This window comes from Salarias fasciatus, chromosome 8 (assembly GCF_902148845.1).
Source record: "Salarias fasciatus chromosome 8, fSalaFa1.1, whole genome shotgun sequence".
Classification (NCBI taxonomy): Eukaryota; Metazoa; Chordata; class Actinopteri; order Blenniiformes; family Blenniidae; genus Salarias; species Salarias fasciatus.
This window is the reverse complement of record NC_043752.1, coordinates 9,127,557-9,143,452: the sequence shown is the minus strand read 5'-3', so window position 1 is coordinate 9,143,452 and position 15,896 is coordinate 9,127,557. Positions and strand designations below refer to the sequence as shown.

The window sequence follows — 15,896 nt, the reverse complement described above, 5'->3', positions numbered from 1 at the left end:
GAAGATTCTCCACACATCTTGGTCTTCCGTCTCTGTTCTCTAAGGTGATGATATCTTCTCATTTCTGTTGGTTCAGACTCAGCACCACTTGATGAAGAGGCTTATTTAAATGTTTCCGTCGTCGTGCTAGAAACACTGAGTAGAGGCAGGAGCTGTGTATCAAAAAAAACAAAACTGATGAATAATTTCTCAGTCTTTGCTCGCTGTTTGTGGAGTTTTGTGCTACGTTCGCTCACATCCTGTGCCTCTCCTTCGGGCTAAGTCTCCCCTGAACTTAAAACGTAGTGATGCCCCTCATAGTTAGTATAAACCATGGTATAAACAGGACTGGTGGAAAAGTCTAAAATAGTCCACATATTTCACAAGTAGGACACATTTATCATGATTATCCTGTTAAAAATGTATAGCTACTATATCTAATTGAGCTTTAATACACCACAGATAATAAGTATTATTTCATCAAAGTCTCTTTCACCACTGACTCCACACCCTGCTTTTGCTTCTCTCTGGAGGCTCCTCCCACTCCCCGACCCACTGCAGCCAGACTGAGGAAGTGTTTCAGGGAAGTTAGTTTCGTTTGTTTTTGTTTTGTTTTATTGTTTTTTTTAAAGAGGGGGGGAAAGCCTCGCACAGTCCTTGATTTTGATCATTTTCTTCTCGTCTGAAGTGGATCTACTGAAGTGAACTCATATGGATTTGAAGAACAGGGAATACTCACACTTTGAAGGTAAGTCAGAGTTAGAACGACAGCAGTTCCTGATAGGCCTTCAAAACACGTTTCAACTCGTTTGGAAGATTAAAAAAAGAGTGACTTATTAAAGAGGAATTCCTGTAACCTCAATGATAGTGGGTGTACTCAGGATAAGAAAATTCCATTTCATTATTTGGAGGGACAGTAAACACTACAATTTCAGGGAGTAATTTCTTGGAGGGGATGAAAAAAATTGCTCTCTGCTGCAAGCCCTATGGAGGCCCATTTCCGCCCCCCCCCCCCCCCCCCCCCCCCCCCCCCCTAAAAAAAAGAAAGAAAACAAACATAGCAAGATAAAATTATGAGATAGTCAATCGAAATTATGAGGTACTTATGCAGAAGTCAAAAGTAGCAGGTCGCCGTTTACCCAGAGAGGCACGCTTTCTGGTTTTGCACACAAGTTATGGATAATATCAGTGTGTGTAAAATAAATGCATTCTGAGCATAAATAGACTTTGGCTTCATTAGAAGAGCCTCGCATGACGCATCAACGAATGTTTCCGGAAGCAGCCGACGTGGCTACGTAACACACTGACGTCATACACATAGACGCCTCCTCTGGGCTGCTGTGAATTGGAGCCGACGTGCCTGCGTGGCGGCCGTCTTGCCGAGGTGGACCTTCCAGAGCGTGATATGTTTCACCATAGAAGTGGTCATAAATTGATCATTTTTCAACTTATATTCTAGTTTAGACTAGATATTGATATTATGATTGTATGATTCTGATCATCATCAGTATTATATTGCACTGTTATATCTATTATTATCACTATTTTTACAATTAATATTGTTGTTATATTTAAATTTCATAATCACTATTATGATTATTATTGCTATTATTATCTTTTGATCATCAAAATATTCCTATTTTGGATATTAATTATTATACTATATTTTATTTTGATTCATACTGATTTTCAACATAAATACCATAAAGAGGAAAGCCTTGAACACAACATCTGTCTCATTAACAACATCTGCATATCTACAAACTACTATAAACTACTAGAACTATAAAATACTTGTTTATCGATGATGTTTTGTTCTGGCCATGGCATCCAGCATCAGTTTCTGTCATCCAGATTTAGTCTGATCTTCCTCCAATCTTCTTCCCAGCATCTTCTTTTGGTCAGGTTTAGCATCCACTGAAGTCAGCCACCTTTGGGAAACATAAAAGCTGCAATTTTTTACAATTTTAAACCCAAAAAAACCTAAAACAGAAAAAAATAAAATATCTGAAAGCTCAAAGCATGTTAGAATTAATAATGTGATGATTTGATGAGAGTTTTCAGATCAGAAATGTTCATGGTTTGTTACAAAACATGATTAGCAGGACTAAGCACTTCGTGTGTTTAATGTATTTCAGTCTAAATAGGGTGTCAAGTTAGTTATTTCTCCAGTAAGCAACTGTAAGCAGCATAATGTGAAGTGAGCTGTATTTCATGAGAAGAGACTGGAGGCAGAGTGAAGGGATTCAATCTGCCCCGTCTGGGTTTATTTTACTATTTAACAAGCAGCTCTCTCCACGTCATTCTTTATAAACACTTTGCCTGTGAAAAGTGATTCTACAGTATCTGGTTTAATTAGAACATCCATGAGAGAGACAAAAAATCCGGCATCTTTTCCAGTTATATTATGTTTGATTTTGTTTTTAAAACATCCAAATATCCTGTGTCATAGCCACACCTGTGATGTTTTTAACAAATCAAACAGTTTGGAAATCGGTGGAAAATTCAGTGAATAATTCCACTTTAAGATGAAAGAAAGCCTCTTACCTCCGTAGATGCACATGCACTGCTGTGGGTCCAGTCCACCTCGGTAAGATGGCGCCGCTTTAGGCACGCTACTCGACCCTCAACGTGGCGTCTACTTAAATGTTGTCTATGAAGTAACAGTGAAAATGAATCAATAAGTCATATATTGTTTGATTGCCTTCATGCATCAACCTTATGGACTAAAACTGAGAATTTTATCTTGTGTTAATCTAAAAATAATATTAGGATTGACCATAAAAGTGTTTTTACATACTTTGATTATAAAAATAAAGAAACGCTTTATTTAATGATCCTAATTGGAAAATTTCACATTCACTAATGTAGAGTGGCAAAGATAAACCCAAGTTAAGTTCTTTATTGAATTTGAAGAGCACATTAAAACACAAAATAATATAAATACAAGTAAAAGTATCCCTCCGGGGTACTTTTTTTTCCCTCCGGGTACTCCGGCTTCCTCCACGGTCCAAAAACATGCATGTCAGGTTAATTGGTCAACCCTGCGACAGACTGGTGACCTGTCCAGAGTGCCGCCTTTGCCCACAGCGACTGGGATTGGCTCCACCCGTGACCCTGAAAAGGATGAGCGGCAGAAGATGGATGGATGGATGGATTGAAACTCATAATAGTAGTTATAGCATTGGTACCTGTATGCAGGTTTTCCTCTGTTCAACCAGCAGTACCAACATGTGGAGGTTGGCAGTGATACACCTTCATGCTCACAGCTAACAGGATTATTTTACACCCAGCTCCGATTTCTCTGATAGTCTTTTAAAGTAGTTTTACATGAAATCAAAGCTAAAAAATTCGGACAATGCAGGAGAAATGTCGCTGTCCTTGTGTTTGTGGTGTGATCAATAGCTTACTGGATTTTCTAATCTTTCAACAATTAATCAACTTTTTTATGTTTAGAATTCGCACCACTTGTGTTGTGCTTTTATTATGGTTCAAAATTTTTTATTTGTGTTTACAATGGTTACTATTGGAGGGTACAGCTTTGTGGAAGCGGGGGTCACGTCCTCCCCCACGTTACATGGTTTATATGATTGATCATATTGTTATTTGATGACGAATTGACTCATATATGATTTTGACTTCTGTTTTTTCTTAAGTCAGGTTGTTCTGTGATCTGAAAGAAACACTTTACAGAAGCACTTTTTGGATTGTAAGACTCCTCACAGTGTAAAATGCTGATTCTGATTCGTTATTCATGAAGACTGTCTTGCTCTCATCTGTTGCAGGGTTCTGTGCATCACATATCACTACACTGAAGGTCACAAGGTCAAGATGGAGAATTCAGGCCAAGAGTCAACTAATGACAACAATAACCAGGCAGCCGCTACCACTGTGTGCAATACGACCCTGCAAGAGCTCCTGAGAGTGCTACGCTCGCCAAGCTCACCTCTGCAGCAGCAGAAAGTGCTGAACATCCTTCGTTCCAACCCGCCCCTGGTGGCCGCGTTCATCCGTCAAAGAGCTGCTCGGTATCAGGGTGGTCAGGGCGGTCCTGGAGGAGTGGGAGGGCCTCCGCAAGGCGCCTCCGTGGGTGTGAGGTTTCAAGTTGCTGCTGGAGGGGTCTCCGGTGTAAGCGGGCCAGGAGCCGACCAGCTTCCTAACATGGATGGACAGCAGCAGGTTGTCAACCAGACGGGTCAGCCCGGGATGAATATCGCTCAAGGGGGATCTGCAGGAAGAAAGTAAAGTACACCAATAAAGTACATTACATGGGAAATACATTTTATATATATTGCTGTGGTGTCTTTGTGCGTTCATGGATGTGGGAACAAAAACAAGATAGCATATAAAAGAGCCAGTGGAATTATCCTTCAGCACACTTAGAATGCTGCTTAATGCTGCTTTTTGAATTCAGCAAACTGAGATTTGTTTTTATGGATTATATATCATACAGAAAATGTAGTGTGTTCTGATATCATTTTCCAATTTACTTATGTGTATTTAACAGTCAGCTGAAGAGTAAATCTGGTCCCGCCTAGCAGTCTTAATAAGTAGCAAAATACCAGTGTCATGTCAGAAAAAAGAAATGCGATCATTCTAAGTTGCAGCCATTCGATTTTCCTTTTGATGTCAGTAAACGGGAAACTATTTGATTCTTGTTGTCTGATTTTATGTGGGAAGACTTGTCTCATATTTCTCATTTGAAAATTGGAAATCAAAAAATAGAAAATGAGTCTTTATCTGATTTTCTACGATGTATTTATTGGACAGAAGTCTGGAGATTAAAATACAACCAGAATTCTTCACCTCAGGCTTGCTGTCTTGCTTTTCCAGAAACTCATGTACAAGACTCCATGTTGCCGAGGTTGTTTATGGGAAACTGGCAGTCTCCAAAACGGTGGTGATCCACTTCTCGGAAGCAGAGGCGACTGTTGAGGGCATCGCCACAAAAGTGAGGGAGGCTTTGGGGAGCGAGGAGGGTTTTATTCTGACTGACTCTCAGGGTCATAAAATCCTGGATTCTGTGGGCACAAGAAGTAAGTTGTTCATCCTGGGTCTTGACAATTTGGTGCATTTCTCACATCAGAATGTTTCAATTCCTCACTTGTTGATATAATCAGAGAAAATGTTCATTCTTTTGAGCCTTTCAAATCCAAAGTGAAGTCCATTCTCTCTGACTCCTCAGGCTCTCAGTACTGGAAGCAGAACTCCGGTAAGGTCTTTGCTTTGCCTGAAAGTGAATTTCGGGACTTCCAGAATGGGCAGCGGGCCAAAAGGAGGTAATACAACATTTCATATGAAGCAAAAGTTCATTCAGGTTATGGATTAGACTGTGTGCTTTTACATGCACTAACAGAGAAATCTTGAATTCTTTCTTGTTCATCCTTTATTTTCTTCATTTGCTTCTTCTTTGTTCAAATATGTCAGTCGCCGGGCTGAAGCCAGTGATCTGCAGGACGTGGTCCAACACATAGATGGACTGAAGCGTACATCAGATAGCATCAGTCAGCCGTCTGAGATGGCTGAGAAAAAGGTCACAGAAGCAAACGTGAAGCCAGTGAAGGAGGCTTTCACCTGCCTGGTCTGCTTAGGTACGTAGCAGATATGGTTCTTGAGACGTCCAACATGTAACTTTGAATGAAGTGTTTGAATGTGATTTTTCTGAATCAGGACTTTATTTGTTTCAAACCTTGCAGACGTGATGGTGGAGCCCACATTCAGCAAGTGCTGCTGCTCACTGCTGGGGTGTGGAGCCTGTGTGAGGGAGTGGCTACTAACTTCAGACCACTGCCTGAAGTGCAGAAGTCCCAACTTCAAAAGAAACATCCACTCTGTAAAGGGTCTGGATGCTGCCTTGGCTTTCATGAAATGAATTGACTGAATGATTTTTACCGTTATATTTATGCACTCTGTTTATCCTGAGGTGACCGCTGACTGTTAAATATCAGAAATTAATAAATCCAATGCTTTTTGAAAGAGAATGGAATAAATTCATTGTTACTTTACATCCCAGGTGTTGATTAAATATGTTCCTGCTCATTTTGAGAAGGTGTTGAAGAGAATCCAGAAAGGCCATTTTTATTGGTGATGCATCTTCTTGTCTTTTTGGATTACTTTGTGTCCTGCTTGGAAACTGCTTCTCTTTCCTTACGTTTGTTAATAAAAAAACTTGAAATGTCTGTCCTGCCTCCTGATCCTCGTCAGTCACACAGGGTGCTGGAGCTCCTGCCCCTTCGCCCATTTTCATTTTTCATTTTTTTCAAACTGCTCTGAGGCGTCCAGACTGTCCTGTAGCTCACACTGCTCGTCTCCAAACTGAGGACCTGAGGGAGGACTGAGTTGAATACCTATTGGTCCAGTGAGGAGGTTTTGCAGCAGTGTTTGTGAACCTTGTGTTAATGAAGTGTGTGTGTCTGACTCACACACCTCTCATAACTAGAGAAGTAGTTAACCACACAACCTGCTGAGGGTCAAGTGAGTTTCAGTGTTTTAACTGTTTGTTGAGGCCATGGTTATTTTTCTTTATTTATTTAAAACTATGCAGTGTACATATTTAAATAGTTTTGGACTATTACAGTAGAAAGAGCAGATTATGAATCAGCACCATGGAGCAAATTCATAGCTATAAACCCACACACACCCTTCCTCTATTTCTCCTGTCATAAATGGAATACACAATACATGTCTGCTAATAAATACAGGATGACACGTTTTAATTTGAAGTCATGTTTGTACTTTACTGAGGTGAGAATACAACAATAATTCTGTGAAATTAAAAATAGGGGGTGCCATAATTGTCCCTTCTTTGTCCTCCAATTTTGGACAAAAACAGATTCCTGGAAGAGAAGCCACAGTTGGACAGTTTTGTTCTTGGCATCCATTAATGTTTCTCTTTCAGTTTAGCAACAAACCACACAGTTTCTGTTCAGTTCAGTCATCCTCTCATCAACGGGTCTCCTGCAAACAGTCAGCAGTCTATCAGCTCACCGTCAGACATGCTAGTTATTATCTTTGCATCTTCTCATGATCATATCATGCTTGTTTAATCATCCACTATCTCTTCATGCTACCAGCTGAAGATTCTCCACACATCTTGATCTTGTCTCTGTTCTCTAAGCCCCCTGAACCACTGATGGAAAAGTCTGAAATCGTCCACATATTTCAAAAGTAGGACACATTTATCATGATAATCCTGTTAAACTTTATCGCTACTATATCTAATTGAGCTTTATTATAATACCGTGTGTATTATTTCATCAATGTCTCTTTCACCCCTGACTCCACCCCCTGCTTTTACGTCTCTCTTTAGGCTCCGCCCACTCTGTGACTCACTGCAGCCAGACTGAGGAAGTGTAGACGAACTTCTGTCAACTCTTCTGTCAAGGAAGAGTTGCGTTAGTTTTTGTTTTTGTTACTGCTTTTTTAAAAGGGAAAATCCTCACACAGTCCTTGATTTTGGTCATTTTTCTTCTCTTCTGAAGTGGATCTGTTGACGTGAACTCATAAGGATTTGAAGAACAGGGATTACTCACACTTTGAAGGTAAGTCGGAGTCAGAACGACAGCAGCCCCTGATAGGCCTTCAAAACATGTTCCAACTAGTTTGGAAGAAACAAAGAGTGACTCGTTAAAGAGGAATTCCTGTAGCTTCAGTGATAGTGGGTGTACTCAGGATAAGAAAATCACATTTAACTTTTTTTTTGGATGGGGGGGGGGGGGGGGGGGGGGGGGGGGGCAATAGATATTACAATTTCAGGGAGTAATTCCTGGAAGTGGACGAAAAAAATTATTCTCTCAACGAGATGTTTCTGGTAGCAGCCGATCAGTGGCTACATAACAGTGAAAATGAGTCAATAATCATTGTTTGATTGCCTTCGTCACACATCAGCCATTAAAAAAGACCCTCAGTGGCTGAGTTTCAGTTAAGTTTCTCATGTTTTGTACTCTGAAGATCAAGTCAGGACGATCTTCATGCTGGGAGCGGTACTGTGGCGCATGCGCAGATGGTATCTCATAATTTAGACTTACTTTCTCATAATTATGACATGCCGTGTGTGTGTGTGTGTGTGTGTGTGTGTGTGTGTGTGTGTGTGTGTGTGTGTGTGTGTTTATGTGGCGGAAATGGGTTTCCATACTTGGAGCCCTCAGCATGTTAAATATGTTATTAAACTCATAATAGTAGTTTTAGCATTGGTAGCTGTATGCAGCAGTACCAGCATGTGGAGGCTGGCAGTGATGCACCTTTATGCTCACAGCTAACAGAATTATTTTGTAGCTTTACAAGTATCAAAGCTGAAGATTTTGGACAATGCAGGAGAAATGTTGCTGTTCATGTTAAATCCTTGTATTTGTGGGTTGATAAATAGCTTACTGGATTTTCTAATCTTTCAACAATTAATAAACATTTTTTTCATATTTAGAATTTGCACCACTTGTGTTGTGCTTTTATTATTATTATTATTATTATTTTTTTTTTTTTTAAATTTGTGTTTATAATGATTTCTTTTGGAGGGTACAGCTTTGTGGAAGGGGGTCACATCCCCCCACAGTTAAGTTACATGGTTTATAGATGATTGATTATATTGTTATTTGATAATGTATTGACTCATATATGATTTTGATTCTTCTTTTTCTTATTAAGTCAAGTTGTTCTGTGATCTGAAAGAAATACTTTACCGAAACACTTTTTAGATTGTAAAACTCAACATTACAGTGTAAAATGTTCTGATTCTGATTCGATATTCATGAAGACTGTCTTGCTCTCATCTCCTGCAGGATTCTGTGCATCACATATCGCTACACTGAAGGTCACAAGGTCAAGATGGAGAATTCAGGCCAAGAGTCAGCTTATGGCAACAGCAACCAGGCGGCCGCCACCGCTCAGAGCGCCGTAGAGCCTCGCCGTCTCAGCATCCAGCGTTGCATCCAGTCCCTGGTCCATGCGTGCCAGTGCCGAAACGCCAGCTGCTCCCTACCATCCTGTCAGAAGATGAAACGGGTCGTTCAGCACACCAAAGGGTGCAAGAGGAAAACAAACGGAGGCTGCCCCGTCTGCAAGCAGCTCATTGCCCTGTGTTGCTACCATGCGAAACACTGTGAGGAGAACAGGTGTCGGGTCCCGTTCTGTCTGAACGTCAAGCAGAAGCTTCGCCAGCAGCAGCTGCAGCAGAGGCTGCAGCAGGCTCTGATGCTGAGGAGGAGGATGGCCAGCATGCAGAGAGTGGGTCAGCCCACCGGAGGACCGCCCGGGGGCAACGGCCTGCCCTCTCCTGGAGCCAACAGTGGAGCTGCTGTCCTTGAGCACACAAAAGGGTAATATTATCATTGGTCACGTGACAAAAATAAACATATCTCGCCCAAGAAGACGAGAACAAGCTTGATTTATTGTTACACTGCATTCATGAACATTTGCTGTACAGTAATTATTTTTCTTCGGTTGAAATATTTTACAATCATTGTCACCAATCGCTCTCAAGATTCAAAGATACCTGCATTTTACCCACGAGGGTCTTTCCTGACTGGAAAACCCTAAATCTCTAAAACATCAACCAGTGGTTTTTGATGGACTTGTAACTCTGAGTTGGGGACAGACTCTAAACAAATGACCAAAAAAGTCATGTTAACAGGAGGATCTCCTGCAACAATATGATTCTTATGTTCTCCAGTCATGGCTTCAGCTACAGTCAACAATCAGCATCATTTGATTGAACTGTGACAATATTTCACTGTGCTAAATTTATACTGCACTAACATCTGGTACTACTGAAGAAACCTAAAGTTAGCCTGAATTTGCACGGGATAATTTAAAGTATGTTACAATGGGAAATACATTTTAATATATTGCTGTGATGTCTTTGTGCATTCATGAATGTGGGAATAAAAACAAAATACAATATGGAAGAGACAATATATTTATCCTTGTTGAATAATATAATATAGGTGATGCTTCTACACACATAATACTATTGTTTATTTTCTGGAGTTGTTGTGTTCTGGATTTGATTGTGGAATACTGGATGATTTCATCTTCCCTCAGGAATAAATACCGTGTCTGTTTTGTTCACCAGGTTGATCCATGTTGCCGAGGTTGTTCATGGGAAACTGGCAGTCTCCAAAATGGTAGTGATCCGCTTCTCGGAAGCAGAGGCGACTGTTGAGAGCATCGCCACAAAAGTGAGGGAGGCTTTGGGGAGCGAGGAGGGTTTTATTCTGACTGACTGTCAGGGTCGTGAAATCCTGGATTCTGAGGACACAAGAAGTAAGTTGTTCGTCCTGGGTCTTGACACTTTGGTGCATTTCTCACATCAGGATTGTTCAATCCTTCACTTGTTCATATAATAAGAGAAAATGTTCATTCTTTTGAGCCTTCAAATCCGAAGTCAAGTCCATTCTCTCTGACTCCTCAGGCTCTCAGTACTGGAAGCAGAACTCCAGTAACATCTTTGCTTTGCCTGAAAATGAATTTCGGGACTTCCAGAATGGCCAACGGGCCAAAAGGAGGTAATACAACATTTGATATGAAGCTAAATTTAATTCAGGTCATGGATTAGACTGTGTGCTTTTACATGCACTAACAGATAAATCTTGAATTCTTTCTTGTTCATCCTTTATTTTCTTCATTTGCTTCTTCTTTGTTCAAAAATGTCAGTCGCCGGGCTGAAGACAGTGATCTGCAGGACGTGGTCCAACACATAGATGGACTGAAGTGTGCATCAGATAGCATCAGTCAGCCGTCTGAGATGGCCGAGAAAAAGGCCACAGAAGCACATGTGAAGCCAGTGAAGGAGGCTTTCACCTGCCTGGTCTGTTTAGGTACGTAGCAGATATGGTTCTTGAGACGTCCAACATGTAACTTTGAATGAAGTGTTTGAATGTGATTTTTCTGAATCAGGACTTTATTTGTTTCAAACCTTGCAGACGTGATGGTGGAGCCCACATTCAGCAAGTGCTGCTGCTCACTGCTGGGGTGTGGAGCCTGTGTGAGGGAGTGGCTACTAACTTCAGACCACTGCCTGAAGTGCAGAAGTCCCAACTTCAAAAGAAACATCCACTCTGTAAAGGGTCTGGATGCTGCCTTGGCTTTCATGAAATGAATTGATTGAATGATTTTTACTGTTATATTTATGCACTCTGTTTATCCTGATGTTGCAGTGGACTGTTAAATCTATCATAAGGTAATAAATTATGCTTTTTGAAATAGAATGCAATAAATTTATTGTTTACATCCCAGGTGTCGAGTAACTATGTTCCTGCTAATATTGGCAAGGTACTGCAGAGCATCCAGAAAGGCCGTTATCATTTGTGACGCATCAAACAGAGGAACGGTGTCTCTGAAGATTGTCTTCCAGACTGTTGTCTCTCCTCATCTGTTGTAAAAGGTTCTAACTCCAAAACCTGAGATCCCGGTTAAGACTTGAACTGACCAAACTTTTGACTTTTAAAGACTGGACTTGTCCTCATCAAATCCAAAACGTGTTTGAACATCTTGTGAATGTATTATGCTTCAAAAGTGAGTTTAAAAACTAATAACTCTATCGTGGTTCTGATTGATAGTGCTAAAAACCATGTCCAGTTGCACCCAGTTTAACACAAATACATTTAAAAAGTTTCATACATTAAAGAAGTTAATACATTTTCATGAGACGGGCCTCATGACTTTAAAACAATTGACATTTCTCAATATAACGATGAAAACCACCTCCGCCACTACTACCACTGAGGCCTTGTTCTTGAGCGTGTAGGAGGGGAGAGTTTGGAAGAGATGGTGACCAGGGTGGGAGGGGTCGGCCACCATCTCATCTCTCAGGGTCCTGGAGGTGAACAGGTCATGGGGGGGAAGGCAGACTGCAGCCAAGGATCTTCTCTGCAGAGCGGGTGACTCTCTGCGGTCTGTCCTTGTCTCCGGCCTTGCCTGCAGCGAGCCAGACGGTGATGGAGGAGGTGAGGATGGACTCCATGATGCAGGAGTAGAACTGCTCCATCATCTTCGCTGGCAGGCTGAACTTCTTCAGCTGCCGCAGGAAGTACATTCTTTTCATTTTTTTATTCGTATTTCATAGTATTTGCACTGAGTTGCACTGTTTTCACTTCAGTGACGTGTGTTAAACTGTTTATCTTGAGTGCTTATTTTATGTAACGCTTTGGCAATGTGAATCTGTGTTTGTCAAGCCAATAAAGATTCATTGAATTGAGAGAGAGAGAGAGAGAGAGAGAGAGAGAGAGAGAGAGAGAGAGAGAGAGAGAGAAAGAGAGAGAGAGAGAGCAGTGGCGATCTGGCGCATGCGCATACCTGTGCGACCAGCGCTTCTCCAGTGCGACTCTTCCTCCCTCTCTCTCTCTCTCTCTCTCTCTCTCCCTCTCTCTTGCTGAACTCGGTTTCTGCAGAGCTCCGTTCTTACAAGAACAGGGCGAAAGTCTCACACGGTTTATGATTTTGGTCATTTTTCTCCTTGTCTGAAGTGGATAGATCTATCTATCTCTCTTCAAGGATTTGAAGAACACTGATTGCTCAGACTTTGAAGGTAAGTCAATTCAGTTAGAACTACAACAGTTCCTGATCGTCCTTCATAACTTGTTTTGAAGGTCCTGTAACAACTATGAAAGTAGTTGTACTAAGAATTGAACGATTTAATGCAAAATTTACATTGTTGATCAGATTGTTAGTATTATTTGATGATATGTGTTGACTCCCTGGTGATTTTCAGCATCTCTTTGTTGAGTGAAGTTGTGACCTGAAATACTTTGGACTTTTTTCAAGCGCTGTACCAAAACAATGTACAGCTCTTGAAATGTACCTGATTTTTTTTTTGTGTTAGGTTGAAAGAAGTGAGTGTTCCTTGTCCAATAATCATTTTCTAAGAGAGAGAATGTGCCAGTTATTAATTTACAGAAAGTTTTCTCCACTCTTCTTCCAGCCTTCCAGCCAGTGTGAAGTCCATTGTTTGTTTTCAGAATCAGAATCAGAATCAGAAACGGGTTTATTTCCAAGTAGGAGGAATTTGTTTAGGTGGCGGTGCAAACATAAAGAAAGGGACAGATTTAAAAAGGCACAGGTATAAAATATAAATAAAAAAAGCTTAGAGGCAGGGGCGGGCTGGCCATCGGGAGGTTCGGGAGTTTTCCGGGTGTTTTTAATTTTTTTAATTTTTTTTTTTTTTTTCTTGTTTGTTTGTTTTAACCCTAACGCAGCCGCAGCAAGTTGCCATAGCAGCCGCAGGGAGCAACACAGACTGGGTTAATGATCTACCGCAATACAACTGCGGCCCGCGGGCCGCTTTTGGCCTCACGTATAAGGGGGCACAGCGCCCCCACGATTCAATGGTGAGGACCAGTACTGCATGCAGGCCGGCATCTTTATTCAAGTGAAATAGTGACGCGCAAATCATACTTTAAAAATGGCCTAATTCTGCATATGATCCATGATTGTGGCAATACAAAAATAATAATAATATTGTAAAGGGAATACATTTTGCCAATATTTAGCGGCCTTCTGGTCAGTGGGGCACTGAGTGCATGAGAGCACTGGCAAAGGGGAAGAAACTGTTCTTGTGTGGTGAAGTTCTGGTCCTGGTGGACCGGGAGGAGGAGGGGGATGGAGCCATTGATATGGGCAGCTGTGGAGCTGCTCCTGCTGTGATCGGGGGAAGGTAGACGGAGGCTTGTGGCTGGTCAGGACTGTCCCATTGTCTTTCGAATCTACAGTGAAACTCATTCAGGCTGTTGGCCAGACGCAGGTCATTTGCAGCTTTGGGTGCTCTCGGCTTGTAGATTTGCCTGAGCCCTTTCCAAACAGAGGCAGTAGCCACGTTTACGTGGGCCCCGCATAAACGGATTGTAAATGTGTCATATAAACGCCAGAGTGGATCCGCTTCACTTGGAGCGGATTGTATTTAGGAGCCGATTGTACGAGGTGGTCTGCGCCAATCGATAATCAGCTCTCTGTCTCTTATAAACGTGGCCTGACAGCCGAGCGGATAAAACGGGGGATTATTTGTTCTGCGCATGCGTTCCCTCTTATGTATGATGACGTGCACATTAAATGGGAAGCAGGAAAATCAAAAACAAGCAGAAGAACTCGACGGTGGTTGAAAAACACTTTTTAAATAAAAATCCCGAGAGAACAAACACTGGAGGGGCAAGACGCCTGCAAATCACGCAACAGCGAGTTGTTCAAAGAGCTCCGTAGCGGACTGCGAGCGACCGCCCGACTGGTGTTATGTATTAACTGGTTCTCTTGTTAATGAGTGACGAGTGTCTGTGCAAACATGCTGGTAACAGTAGATGTTAAAATAAGACTCAGAAAAAACTTTAAACTTATAAATTTACTGTAACTGTAGATAACCAGCGTTCACTAGAACGACTACAAGTTTCAGTCGGTATCTCATCATTATGATATACCGTGTATTTTTTTTTAAGTGGCACAAATATGCTTCCATATTTTTGGAGCTTTAAAAGTATCAAAGCTGAAGATTTTGGACAATGCAGGAGAATTGTCGCTGTTCATGTTAAATCCTTGTGTTTGTGGTTTGCTCTCATCTCTTGCAGGATTCAGTGCATCACATATCACTACACTGAAGGTCAGAAGGTCAAGATGGAGAAGTCAGGCCAAGAGTCAGCTAATGACAACAGCAACCAGGCGGCCGCCACCGCTCAGAGCCCCGAGGAGTCTCACCAACTCAGCGTCCGGCGTTGCATCCAGGCTGTGATCCATGTGACCAAGTGCAGAAATGCCGACTGCCCTGTGCCGTTCTGTCCGAGGATCAAACAGGTCCTTCAGCACGCGGAAGGATGCAAGAGGAAATGGAACCAAAACTGCCACGTCTGCAAGAAAGTCATTTCCCTTTGTTGCGACCATGCAAAACACTGTCAGGATAACAAGTGTCCGTTCTTGTTCTGTCCGGAGATCAAGTGGAAGCTTCACCAACAGGAGCTGCAGTGGCAGGAGCAGCAGCTCTGGCTGCAGATGCAGCAGGGTGGGAGACAAAGACAGAAAGAGATTGTCAAGAGAGGGTAACGTAGCGCTCAAGTTTGGATTTTGTCCCCTTTGCAAAGTTTTTTTTCATTTGTTTCTTTTTACTTGATTCTTTTTTACTCCTTTTTCATTCATGCTTATTATGCTTTATAAGTTTTTATCATGTATGCTCATTGGTTGGTTCTGTTGGTTCCCTAGGTAATGAAGCCAGGTGCAGATGGGCAGACGAAGACATCCACCTGAACGCTGACTCCACTTCCCGGTGGAGGGCGCGCTCGCTCTCGCTCAGAGTCAGATAATACATGTCGGAAATCTGAGGCATGTAAGAGCTGAAGCAAATCAGTTCTCTTTGCTTTTTCATTTTTGTTTTTTACTAATTTGAATTATAACCTGTAATCCTGGGAGTGAATAAAAATCCCCTGATAATTTTAAAAGCTTCGGTGGAGTGGTGTTATTTCCCTGAGTGAGACAAAAAAAAAAAGAACTTGGAGAGTCAAAACAGAAAAGTTTTCTCAAAATGATATTGAACATGAGTAAGTGCTACCATAGAAATAATTCTACACACACTCATAGACCAGAGCAGGTAATGTGCAGGGTTACGTTACATTTAAGTGCAAATCTGTTTCTTCAGTGGTAAACCAACGCAGCAAGGCAATCGTGTGTGTGTGTGTGTGTGTGTGTGTGTGTGTGTGTGTGTGTGTGTGTGTGTGTGTGTGTGTTGCATATACAGAACAAGATGCATCAACAACTTGGTGGGTATCACAAACAGTATAAAAACTATCCTCTTCAGTCATCAAATACACAGATATCTTCAAATAAGAATAAATATACATTCAGGTCTCTGTAGAAAAATAACCGCAAAAAATACATTTCTTCCATTTGTCCTTTCAGTTCGCCCTCCTGGTACGTCTGTGTGTGTGTGTTTGTGTGTGTGTAGTGTAGCAAGA

At 41.6% G+C, this 15,896-nt stretch overlaps 2 protein-coding genes and 1 long non-coding RNA gene across 3 annotated transcripts in view; all 3 read left to right on the top strand.

The window, feature by feature from the left end:
* Window positions 1–6,158, top strand: part of LOC115393747 (histone acetyltransferase p300-like) — a 35,116-nt gene extending 28,958 nt beyond the window's left edge. The window contains exons 16-18 of the mRNA XM_030098854.1: window positions 5,165–5,258; window positions 5,407–5,570; window positions 5,676–6,158. Of these exons, the coding sequence (XP_029954714.1) occupies window positions 5,165–5,258; window positions 5,407–5,570; window positions 5,676–5,851 (434 nt within the window). The 3' untranslated portion in view covers window positions 5,852–6,158. The remainder of the gene's footprint in view (window positions 1–5,164; window positions 5,259–5,406; window positions 5,571–5,675) is intronic.
* A 1,172-nt stretch (window positions 6,159–7,330) lies between these two features.
* On the top strand, window positions 7,331–11,202 carry LOC115392990 (uncharacterized). Its single transcript, XM_030097720.1, has 6 exons — window positions 7,331–7,520; window positions 8,754–9,290; window positions 10,046–10,236; window positions 10,385–10,478; window positions 10,627–10,790; window positions 10,896–11,202. The coding sequence occupies exons 2-6, from the start codon at window positions 8,800–8,802 to the stop codon at window positions 11,069–11,071; spliced, it is 1,116 nt and encodes a 371-aa protein (XP_029953580.1). The 5' UTR covers window positions 7,331–7,520; window positions 8,754–8,799; the 3' UTR covers window positions 11,072–11,202.
* Window positions 11,203–12,337: 1,135 nt separating this feature from the next.
* Window positions 12,338–15,365, top strand: LOC115393007 (uncharacterized). Its single transcript, XR_003931916.1, has 3 exons — window positions 12,338–12,499; window positions 14,523–14,987; window positions 15,148–15,365. It is a non-coding gene; the product is annotated as an uncharacterized LOC115393007 (long non-coding RNA).
* The last annotated feature ends 531 nt before the right edge of the window (window positions 15,366–15,896 follow it).

Coding starts and splice junctions, on each gene's coding strand:
- LOC115392990 (XM_030097720.1), top strand. CDS start 8,800: ATGGAGAATTCAGGCCAAGAGTCAGCTTATGGCAACAGCAACCAGGCG. Junction 10,479..10,626: donor GGCCAACGGGCCAAAAGGAG/GTAATACAACAT, acceptor CAAAAATGTCAG/TCGCCGGGCTGAAGACAGTG. Junction 10,791..10,895: donor CACCTGCCTGGTCTGTTTAG/GTACGTAGCAGA, acceptor CAAACCTTGCAG/ACGTGATGGTGGAGCCCACA.